Source organism: Pristiophorus japonicus, chromosome 4 (genome assembly GCF_044704955.1).
Source record: "Pristiophorus japonicus isolate sPriJap1 chromosome 4, sPriJap1.hap1, whole genome shotgun sequence".
NCBI lineage: Eukaryota > Metazoa > Chordata > Chondrichthyes > Pristiophoridae > Pristiophorus > Pristiophorus japonicus.
This window is the reverse complement of record NC_091980.1, coordinates 270,488,086-270,500,418: the sequence shown is the minus strand read 5'-3', so window position 1 is coordinate 270,500,418 and position 12,333 is coordinate 270,488,086. Positions and strand designations below refer to the sequence as shown.

At 45.0% G+C, this 12,333-nt stretch overlaps 1 protein-coding gene across 1 annotated transcript in view; it reads right to left on the bottom strand.

The window, feature by feature from the left end:
* Window positions 1-12,333, bottom strand: part of LOC139263409 (protein kinase C epsilon type-like) — a 321,784-nt gene that overhangs the window by 92,192 nt on the left and 217,259 nt on the right. The window contains exons 7-8 of the mRNA XM_070879471.1: window positions 7,653-7,782; window positions 5,998-6,137 (exon numbers count right to left, since the gene is read on the bottom strand). Coding sequence (XP_070735572.1) covers window positions 5,998-6,137; window positions 7,653-7,782 — 270 coding nt within the window. The remainder of the gene's footprint in view (window positions 1-5,997; window positions 6,138-7,652; window positions 7,783-12,333) is intronic.

The window sequence follows — 12,333 nt, the reverse complement described above, 5'->3', positions numbered from 1 at the left end:
CCTCACAGCTCGAAGGCTGCTGCTGTATCTTCGGCTGCCGGCCAGCCACTGACGCCGCTGATATCCTATGGCCGAATGGCCTCACGTCCGTCCGCTGCTGATTCTTTGGCTGCCGTTGAGCCACTGACGCCGCCCCTAAAGCGTGGCCGAATGGCCTCAAGAACCTTAATGAGCTGCGTGTGTCCTGCGTTGATTCTTCGGCTGCCGGCCAGCCACTGACGCCGCTGATATCTCATGGCCGAATGGCCTCCGGTCCGTCCGGTGCTGCTTCTTCGCGGCCAGCCACGAAGAGAATGAAGGCCTGCCTCAAGCACTGCAGCTCAGCTCGAAGCTTGCTGCCGCTGCCGTCGAGACACTGACACCACACCGCTGCCTGTCTCCAACATGAAAGGCCTGCCTGAAGAACAGCAGCTCGAAGGCTGAAGCACTTTCACACAGGTAGGAACATGCTTTATTTAATCTTTTCTTTGCTTATAAATTTTTATTCAGGTTGGATTTATTTGTAAAATATTTGTATAAGTATAACTAAGGATTGATTGTAGAATTTAATGACTTCCCTTCCCCCCCCCCCCCCCCCCCACCACCTCGTTCCCTACGCCTAATTTGTAACTTATGCCTGATTTTCTAAAGTGTAGACAAGGTTTTTTCGAGCGTACAAAAATCTTCACTTACTCCATTCTAAGTTAGTTTGGAGTAAGTTTTCACTCACGAAACTTTGAAATCAAGCATAAGTGGCCGGACACACCCCCTTTTGAAAAAAAAATTCTGTTCCAAAGTGAAACTGTTCTACCTGACTAGAACTGGAACAAACTAAATGTCGAGAAGTCCGATTTCTAAGATACTCCGTTCTACACCAGTTGCTCCTAAAAATCAGGAGCAAATCATGTGGAAACTTGGGGCCTATATAACTAACAGCAGCCAATAAATGCCCCTGTATTTCGATAACTGAAAACGTAATACAATATAAAAGCAAAATACTGCAGATGCTGGGATCTGAAATAAAAACAGAAAATGCTGGAAACACTCAGTAGGTCAGGCAGCATCTGGAGAGAAAGAGTTAACGATGACCCTTCATCAGAACTGGAAAAAGATAGCGAGGTAACAGGTTTTTAAGCAAGTATAGGGGCAGGGAAAGGGGGGAATGGAGAAAAGAACAAAAGGGAAGGTCTGTGATAGGGTGGAAGGCAGAAGAGATTAAATGACAAAAAGGGATGATGGTGCAAAGCAAAAAGGAGATGGTAATGGGACAAGTTAAGAAACAAAAGATGAGTCTAGATGAGGTATAAATGGAGATGGCAGAATCATCAATAGCTGACATGGGAAAGAGGGGGGGAAAAAAAAAGAGAAAATAATTATAGGGGCACGGGTTACAGTCTGAAATTGTTGAACTTGATGTTGAGTCCAGAAGGCTGTAAAGTGCCTCAACGTAAGATGAGGTGCCATTCCTCAAAGTACAAGTAAATCGCTGTTTCACCTGGAAGGAGTGAGTGGGAAGGGAGGAGGTAAAAGGGCAGGTATTGCAACTCCTGTGCTTGCACGGGAAGATGCCGTGGGAAGGGGATGGGGTGCTGGGAGTGACTGCGGAATGGACCAGAGTGTCGCGGAGGGAGGGGTCCCTTCGGAATGCTGAAAGGGGAGTGGAGGGGAAGATGTGTTTGGTGGTGGGATCATGCTGGAGGTGATGGAAATGGCGGAGGAGGATCCATTGAATGTGGAGGCTGGTGGGGTGAAAGGCGAGGACAAGGGGAACCCTATCATGGTTCTAGGAGGGAGGAGAAGGGGAGAGAGCAGAAGTGCAGGAAATAGAATGGACACAGTCGAGGGCCATGTCAACCATGTAAAACAAAATGCTTTGCTAAAGGAACAACAGAGATAGACTCAAGAGTATAGAGTTTGACAGATATTACTATCTATTTCATAGAATTATACAGCACAGAGGGAGGCCATTGAGCCAGTCTCTGAAAGAGCTACCAATTAGTCCCACCCCCGGCTCTTTCCCCATAGCCTTGCAATTTTTTTCATTTTAATGCTTAATACTAGACTTTGTGTGACTGAGTTACAGTCAAAGCCTGATTATTGCAACATGATACCAACACCAACAATGTTTCTATTGGCAGAACATATGTTTGAAAAAAAAATAATGCAACAATGGAATTTTGGTGTTCCCACTGGAGCACAATAAACAAGCCTCTTTTAAAGGGGAATGTGGAGGCAGAGATCTACGCTATAAAATACACGGGTAAATTTTACAATGTACCACTCTGGGTGTATAGCTTCACGCAAGAGGGGAGCAAATTGGAAATAATGGGTGGAAAATCCAGCAGCCCGTGAACTGGGAATACTGACCTCTGTGCCCGAATTCCTGATATGTATTCCCGTCACCTGGAGCTTGGTACCAGGACATCTAAATCCCCCGAGGTACCAACACCCAGTGCCAACATATAACCCGAACTGCTCCTTGCTCGGAGTTATTCTCACCTCTGCCAGGGCTTTCATAGCGACTTCAATCTGGATGCAGGGATGTTCAAACACACCCCAGATACCCGATTGGATTTTGTTCTCATTCTGCTCATCTCTTCCTCCTCATTCCATGCACCAAATCTGGTCCTTCCCACCAGTCATCCATTCTGCGCACCATACAGAGCACACCGTTCTTGTTTGTGCACTTACATAGTAAGCAGAGAATAATTACACTCATGGAGCTGTCTGAGTGTCAGGAGTATTAATAGGAAATGCTCCATTCCATACACACATACACTCACGTTCATATACAATGTCTGGATTAACCACCGCAACTCACTGTAGTTTTCTTTCCTCTCCAATTTCTCTGCGCGCATAAGTGCTTTGAGCAAGAGGATAACTAAAGAAAGGGTAGGGCCTATTAGAGACCATGAGGGTAATCTGTGTGTGGAGGCAGAAGATGTGGGTATGGATCTTAATGAATACTTGCGTCTGTTTTCAAAAAAGAGAGAGGCGATGCAGACACTACTATTGGAGGAGGAAAAGTGTGAAATATTAGATGAAATAAACAGCGAGAGAGGAGGTATTTAGGGGTTTAGCAGCTTTGAAAGTGGATAAGTCCCCAGGCCTGGCTGAAATGTAACCCAGCTGTTAAGCAAAGCAAAAGAGGAAATAGCAGAGGCTTTGACCATCATTTTCCAGTCTTCTGGCTTCAGGTGTGGTGCCAGAGGACTGCCAATATGGTACCTTTATTTAAGAAGGAAGAAAGGGATAGACCGAGTAATTACAGGCCAGTCAGCCTAACCTCAGTGGTGGGAAAATTATTGGAAAAAATCCTGAAAGACAGGATAAATCTTCACTTAGAAAGACACGGATCAATCAAGGACAGTCAGCATAGATTTGTTAAAAGGAAAGTCGTGTCTCCCTAAATTGGCTTGGGTTTTTATCTGGTTTTTGCCTCTCCCAGGAGATCACATGGCTCCCGTTGAGGTGGAGTGTAGAATGTTTTAGTATAAGGTGTGTCGCAGTTGTGTGAGGCAGACTGGTTGGGCTGGGTGCTCTTTGCCTTTCCGTCATTGTTCATAGGTTTATATGTAACCTTTAGGGCTGCTGACCAAGGGCCGTGTGGCTCTTTGTCGGCCGACGCGGACACGATGGGCCGAAATGGCCTCCTTCTGTGCTGTAAATTTCTATGTTCTATGATTGAATTTTCGGAGGAGATAACCAGGAAGGTTGATGGAGGCAAAGCATATGATGTAGTGCATATGGATTTTAACAAAGCTTTTGATAAAGTCCCACATGGCAGACTGGTCACAAAAGTAATAGCCCATGGGATCCAGGGCAAAGTGGCAAGTTGGATCCAAAATTGGCTCAGAGGCGGGAAGCAAAGGGTAATGATTGATGGGTGTTTTTACGACTGGAAGGATGTTTCCAGTAGGGTCCCACAGGGCTCAGTACTAGGTCCCTTACTTTTTGTGATATACATCAATGATCTAGACTTGAATGTAAGGGGTATGATTAAGAAGTTTGCAGATGATACTAAAATCGGCTGTCTGGTTGATAATGAAGAAAGCTGCGGACTGCAGGAAGATATCAATCAACTGGTCAGGTGGGCAGAACAGTGGCATATGGAATTTAATCCAGATAAGTGTGAGGTAATGCATTTGGGGAGGGCTGACAAGGAAAGGGAATGCACATTAAATGGTAGGATACTGAGAAGTGTAGAGGAATAAAGGGACCTTGGAGTGCATGTCCACAGATCCCTGAAAGGAGCAGGCCAGGTAGATAAAGTAGTTAAGAAAGCACACGGAATGCTTGTCTTTATTAGCCGAGGCATAGAATACAAGAGCAGGGGGGTTATGTTTGAACTGTATAAAACACTGGCAAGGCCACAGCTGGAGTACTGCGTGCAAGACTGGTCACCACATTACAGAAAGGACATGATTGAACTCGAGAGGGTACAGAGGAGATTTATGAGAATATTGGCGGGAGCGGAGAATCTAAGCTACGAGGACAGATTACATAGGCTGGAGTTATTTTCATTGGAACAGAGGAGACTGAGGGGAGACCTCATTGAGGTGTATAACATTATGAAGGGTGTAGATATAGTGGATAGAAAGGGCCTATTTCCCTTAGCAGAGGGGTCAACAACCAGGGGGCATAAATTTAATGTAATTGGTAGACGGTTTAGAGGGGATTTGAGGGGAAATTTCTTCACGCAGAGGGTTGTGGAGGTCTGGAACTCACTGCCTGAAAGGGTGGTAGAGGCAGAAACCTTCACCACATTTAAAAAGTACTTGGATGTGCACCTGAAGTGACGTAAGCTGCAGGGTTACAGATAAGGAGCTGGAAGGTGGGAATAGGCTGGATAGCTTCTTGTTGGCAAGATGGGCCGAAATGGCCTCCTTCCATGCTGTAAACTTCTATGATTCTATTCTCTGGGAACCTGACTAAGTGGCCTTTATTCATGTGGGAACCTCAACTGAAAGTCTGCAACATTACAGCTGAGCCCAATCACCAGCCACCAGTGGTTTCGGGCCAACGATCTGGAGCAGAAAGCCAGGCCAATGCTTCCCTCGCTAATTCAGGATGTCTGATGCTAACTGTAGTGGCCCGACTGATACCCCATTCGAGATAAACTAACTCAACATGGATCGAAACTGGCCTGACTGGTGCGCCAGTAGAGATCAGCCACCTCAGCACAGAACTTTTCAAAATCATGAGGGGTCTGGACAGAGCAGATCAAGAGAAACTGTTCCCATTGGCATGAACCAGAGGACACAGATTTAAGGTGATTGCCAAAAGCACCAAAGGCGACATAAGAAAAAACCTTTTTATGCAGCGAGTGGTTAGGATCTGGAATGCACTGCCTGAAAGGCTGGTGGCGGCAGACTCAATTGTATCTTTCAAAAGGGAGTTGAATAAGTATCTGAAGGAAAAAAAATTGCAGGGCTACGGGGAAAGGGCAGGGGAGTGGGACTAGCTGAGAGTCAGCACAGGCTCGACAGGCCGAATGGCCGCCTTCTGTGCTGTAACCATGAGTCTGTAACAGGGATCGAATGTGGGACATTCTAGGTCTATGTAGCTCAATCACTCACTGGATAAACTTGCTGAGCCACCAATGGAGTCCGAAAGACTGGGTGTAAATGGGGCAGCTGTGTTTTACTTCCTGAGCCACAGGAATTTACATACAAGGGGAGCAATGCCCGCCAGAAGCACACATTAGAAATTTGTGTCGTCCATGTATTTTAGGCCATTTTAATTAAAATGGTTGAAGAATCATGCACCTGAATTTCCAATGTACATCGGCAACAGGCAAGGCTCCCAAGGGATGCGTGGAGTTGGGTAAAATAAAAGACTTGCAATTTATAGCACATTTCACGAACGCACGGCGTCCCAAAGCGCTTTACAGCCAGTGAAGTACTCTTGAAGTGTAGTCCCTGTTGTAGTGTAGGAAACACAGTAGCCAAAGCAGGCGCAATCTCCCACCAATCCAAAGTTAGAATTATGGCAGCAGCAGACCAGCAGCATCCCTACCGTCTGCCTCCGTTTTAAAGTGGACATGCCTCCGGCGCTGAGTCCCATCTCCGCCAGCTTCCTGGCCAGTTCCACAGAGTTCACTCCACAGCTCGGGGCAACGTTGTTCTCGCAGCGAATGTGAATGTTCATTTTGCAAACTGTCAAGAGGAAAGAAAATGATTCTGCATCAGCGCTTCAAGGAGAACAAATCCCAGTCAGTAATGCCAACAACTTAGGGCTGCCAAAGGAAAGAAAAAAAACCCTCCCTGTGGAATTCTGCATGTCCAACATTCTATGCAACACCTTCACTTAAACCAGCTCTTAATAGGTATACAGGAAATAACATAAGCTTTCCCAGTCACTCTGACTCCCTTCAAATAATCATCAGCAAGCAATTGACTCCCTTGATAAAGGAGCCTATGTGACCTCAGGATTCTTATACTGACAGGGCATCTATTAAACTGTTCTAATTAAAAGGGACCACACTGTGCTCATTGTCTTTAATAGTGGGGCCACACGACAGGCTTTCCATTTCATTACCACAACTCTACGATTATGCCCAGGATGGAATTTATCCAGTTGCTGTGGTTTATAGGAGGGCTCAAACTTTAAGTTGTATAAAGGTGATGGAATGGATTCCTACACTTGGGCATGCTTGATTTACTGCCGATCATGATCTCTTGTAGTCATTACGGTTACGATTCCAATGATAGCATGTTGATCAAGGGAATTGCATCTCTGATACGAAACGAGCCTTTCTATTGGCTCTGTGGGTTGTAACTTTACACGAAAAAGCCAAAGAAAGTTGGCACACAATGAACTGCTCTTCAGAATGCAGCAATTATTGTTCTGTAAGCTGCCAGCAACATCCAACAAACTGCAATGAGATGAACCTTGGACATGGCAGAACCTCCCTCACATAATGTTCTGCGATCTTTTAATGTCCACTGGAACACGAAGGCAGGATCTTGGTTCAACATCTCATTGAAAGGATGGCACCTGTGACAATACAGTGCTCTCCCTCAGTACTGCACTGCTTGGGACTTAAATTCACAGGGGGTGATTTTGACTTTGGGCGATAGTATAAAATGGCTGACATCAAATCAGCCGTCCATTATATACCTCTCTCTATTTTAATTTTCATTGACTTCAAAGTCGAAATTCCCCCCACAAACTTTTAACTCAGATGAGTTCTACTGATTGAGCGAAGCTGACATGCATAACAGAACTATTAATTGACTAGTCATCCTCAGGTACATTTTAGAAACATCTTCTGAAAACTGCAGTGAGGAAACAATTCAACGCAAGTGTAAAGGACGCTCTTGGGCTCCATTCACAGTGTAGTGGTCAAGTTTTTTGCCTCATCTAATCGTAGACACAAATCTTCCGATACCCCAAAATCAGCTAAATATTTTGCCCTGCTCTTCGCCACTCCATCTCCACTCCTCACCCCTCCCCTGCTAACCTCTCCATGTTCCAGAGAGTGAGACAGCCCAAGCCATGTGCTTTCTCACACAAGTTGGCAGTGACACTCCTTGCTCCACTCACTATTGGTACATTGAGAAGTGTAGTGTGAGAGCCTCTTGCTGGCCAAGCCTACCCCTCTCTGTCAATGTACAAACTCTTCTGAACTTCCTTTACCTCAGGAGCTAAAGGAAGATAGAGCTGGTTACCTTTACACTGTTTTCCTTGCCTCAACAGCCCATACAGCAGAGAGCCACAATGATCGCAGAAAGTTGGCACCTTGTAGTTGTGGATGTTGAACTGGTGACGTACATTGATGCTGAATCTTTGTTCACATACCTGTTAAGTGCAATCATCAATTATTTTAGACACAGATAAAGAAAGACGTAGATTTTCCCTATTGGTGCCATTTGCAATGCCTGATTTTATTTTCCCTCCCATTTTCATTTCCTTCTCCATTTAGGGATCTAACCCTCCAGCCATTGCATTCACTTATCTGTGGGCGAAATTCTCAACTTCAGGCATAAAACAGGCAACATCGGGTCGGCTGCCTGTTACACACCCTGGAAAGGAAAGTCAGGCGGGCTGAGTAACAGGCGGTCGATGCGATAATTCTCCCTTTTATGACCAGTCTACGTTAAATGTTCTGGTGCATGTTTCATCCAATGGTCACCGTGAGATTCACATCCCTCCAAAGTCCACTCAAGTCCCTCCTCTGGTGTGCCATTACTGAAATGGAAAATGTCCCAACAATTCCACCACCCTTACCCCTTTTCAGCTTCTCTTTCAAGCGAAGCGACTCCTCTTAGGACACAGTTTCACATTCTTCTGGTGCCCTGTCCATGAGGCCGCCCAGAGTGTCAGTAGCCTATTCAGTCCTGGGGGGACCATCATCGCTAAGTCTGATCTTGCCTTTGCCCAGCATCCACACAGGTGTATCTCCAGCAGGGGTTGGCAGGTTTCAATCAGCAGTGAAGCTCATGGCTAATTTCCCCCCTCTTGCCCAGACATACTAAAGCTAGTTGCCCCCTTGCTGAGGTCAAGTGACTCAGTGCTGATTAGGGATGGAAACTGGCACTTTGTTGGTCTATTCAAGTCAGTACTGCATCACATGGTCCCCTGAGCCATTGAACTAAGACAGACAGCAGACACTGCCAGTAAAATTCCCACGGGATGAAATGATGTCCTCAGTGCAAATCCAGCCAGAATCATCATTGCCCAATGGCTTGAAGTGTAAATGCATTGGCCTAAGTGCAACTCATTGCACTGCCTTCTAATCTAACTCATTCTTTCCCACAAATATCTTGCTGATAGAAACATAGACATAGAAACATAGAAATTAGGTGCAGGAGCAGGCCATTCGGCCCTTAGAGCCTGCACCGCCATTCAATAAGATCGTGGCTGATCATTCAAACTCAGTATCCCTTTCCTGTTTTCTCTCCATACTCCTTGATCCCTTTGGCCGTAAGGGCCATATCTAACTCCCTTTTTAATATATCGAACGAACTAGCCTCAACAACTTTCTGCGGTAGAGAATTCCACAAGTTAACCACTCTGAGTGAAGAAGTTTCTCCTCATCTCGGTCCTAAATGGCTTATCCCTTATTTTTAGACTGTGACCCCTGGTTCTGGAACTCCCCAGCAACGGGAACATTCTTTCTGCCTCTAACCTGTCCAATCCCATCAGAATTTTATATGTTTTTATGAGATCCCCTCTCATTCTTCTAAACTCCAGTGGATACAAGCCCAGTTGATCCAATCTTTCCTCATATGTCAGTCCCGCCATCCCGGGAATCAATCTGGTGAACCTTCGCTGTACTCCCTCATAGCAAGAACGTCCTTCCTCAGATTAGGAGATCAAAACTGAACACAATATTTCAGATGTGGCCTCATCAAGGCTCTGTACAACTGCAGTAAGACTTCCCTGCTCCTATACTCAAAGCCTCTAGCTATGAAGGCCAACATGCCATTTGCCTTCTTTATCGCCTGCTGTACCAGCATGCTAAACTTCAATGACTGATGTACCATGACACGCAAGTCTTGTTGCACCTCCCCTTTTCCTAATCTGTCACCATTCAGATAATATTCTGTCTTGCTGTTTTTGCCACCAAAGTGGATAACCTCACATTTATCCACATTATACTGCCCACTCACCTAACCTGTCCAAGTCACCCTGCAGCCTCTTAGCATCCTCCTCACAGCTCACACTGCCACCCAGCTTAGTGTCATCTGCAAACTTCGAGATATTACATTCAATTCATTCATCTAAATCATTGATGTATATTGTAAATAGCTGGGGTCCCAGCACTGAACCCTGCAGCACCCCACTGGTCACTGCCTGCCATTCTGAAAAGGACCCGTTTATTCCGACTCTCTGCTTCCTGTCTGCCAACCAGTTCTCTATCCATGTCAGTGCATTACCCCCAATACCATGTGCTTTAATTTTGCACACTAATCTCTTGTGTGGGACCTTGTCAAAAGCCTTTTGAAAGTCCAAATACACCACATCCACTGGTTCTCCCTTGTCCACTCTACTAGTTACATCCTCAAAAAAGTCCAGAAGATTTGTCAAGCATGATTTCCCTTTCATAAATCCATGCTGACTTGGACCAATCCTGTCACTGCTTTCCAAATGCGCTGCTATTACATCTTTAATAATTGATTCCAACATTTTCCCCACCACCGATGTCAGGCTTATTCCCTGTTTTCTCTCTCCCTTTTTGAAAAAAGTGATGTTACATTAGCTACCCTCCAGTCCATAGGAACTGATCCAGAGTCAATAGAATGTTGGAAAATGATCACCAATGCATCCATTATTCCTAGGGCCACTTCCTTAAGTACTCTGGGATGCAGTCTATCAGGCCCTGGGGATTTATCAGCCTTCAATCCCATCAATTTCCCAAACACAATTTCCTGACTAAAGGATTTCCTTCATTTCTTCCTTTTCGCTCGACCCTCAAACCCCTAGTACTTCAGGAAGGTTATTTGTGTCTTCCTTCGTGAAGACAGATCCAAAGTATTTGTTCAATTGGTCTGCCATTTCTTTGTTCCCCATTATAAGTTCACCTGATTCGGACTGCAAAGGACCTACATTGGTCTTCACTAATCTTTTTCTCTTCACATATCGAAAGAAGCTTTTGCAGTCAGTTTTTATGTTCCCTGCAAGCTTCCTCATATATTTTATTTTCACCCTCCTAATTAGACCCTTTGTCCTCCTCTGCTGAATTCTAAATTTCTCCCAGTCCTCAGGTTTGCTGCTTTTTCTGGCCAATTTATATGCCTCTTCCTTGGATTTAACACTATCCCTAATTTCCCTTGTTAGCCACTGTTGAGCTACCTTCCCCTTTTTATTTTTACGCCAGACAGGAATGTACAATTGTTGAAGTTCATCCATGTAATCTATAAATGTCTGCCATTGTCTATCCACTGTCAACCCTTTAAGTATCATTTGCCACTCTATCCTAGCCAATTCATGTCTCATACCATCGAAGTTACCTTTCCTTAAGTTCAGGACCCTAGTCTCTGAATTAACACTGTCACTCTCCATCTTAATAAAGAATTCTACCATATTATGGTCACTTTTCCCGAGGGGGCCTCACACAAGATTACTAATTAGTTCTCTCTCATTACACAACACCCAGTCTAGGATAGCCAGCTCTCTAGTTGGTTCCTCGACATATTGGTCGAGAAAACCATCCCTAATACACTCCAGGAAATCCTCCTCCACCACATTGCTTCCAGCTTGGTTAGCCCAATCTATATGTAGATTAAAGTCGCCCATTATAACTGCTGTACCTTTATTGCATGCATCCCTAATTTCTTGTTTGATGCCATCCCCAACTTCACTACTACTATTTGGTGGTCTGTACACAACTCCCACTAGCGTTTTCTGCCCTTTGGTATTTTGAAGCTCTACCCATACAGATTCCACATCATCCAAGCTAATGTCCTTTCTTACTATTGCCTTAATTTCCTCTTTAACCAGCAGCGCTACCCCACCTCCTTTTCCTTTCTGTCTATCCTTCCTGAATGTTGAATACCCCTGGATGTTGTGTTCCCAGTCTTGGTCACCCTGGAGCCAATTCTCCATAATCCCAATTATATCATAATCATTAATAGCTGCCTGTGCAGTTAATTCATCCACCTTATTACGAATACTCTTCGCATTGAGGCACAGAGCCTTGAGGCTAGTCTTTTTAACACTCTTTGTCCCTTTAGAATTTTGCTATAATGTGGCCCTTTTTGATTTTTGCCTTGGGTTTCTCTGCCCTCCACTTTTATTATTTCCTTTCTATCTTTTGCATCTGCCCCCATTTTATTTCCCTCTGTCTCCATGCATAGGTTCCCATCCCCCTGCCATATTAGTTTAACTCCTCCCTAACAGCACTAGCAAACACTCCCCCTAGGACATTGGTTCCGATCCTGCCCAGGTGCAAACCGTCCGGTTTGTACTGATCCCACTTCCCCCAGAACCGGTTCCAATGTCCCAGGAATTTGAAACCCTCCATCTTGCACCACTTCTCAAGCCACGTATTCATGAGAGCTATCCTGCTATTTCTACTCTGACTAGCACGTAGCACTGGTAGTCAGAGTAGAAATGTGAATTTATGTGAAGAACCACATGGGCAAAATTGCTTGTGTGTGTGTGAGAAAATTCAAGTGGAGATGATGGAAGAGGTCAGAGAGCCAAGAATGACATTAGGGAGGCCTGTCTGACTAAGTTGTGAATTAGCCAGAATTTTCTTCAATTGATGCCCGGAAAGACTTATAGGCCAAAATTGCCCTCAGCAAGAAACTGGGGTGGGCATTTCGAATTAGCTGGAAATTTAGTGCCCAGTGGGAGTTGGAGGGAAGAGGCGGAAAATTCAGCTGTTAGTTCAAGAAACCGCCT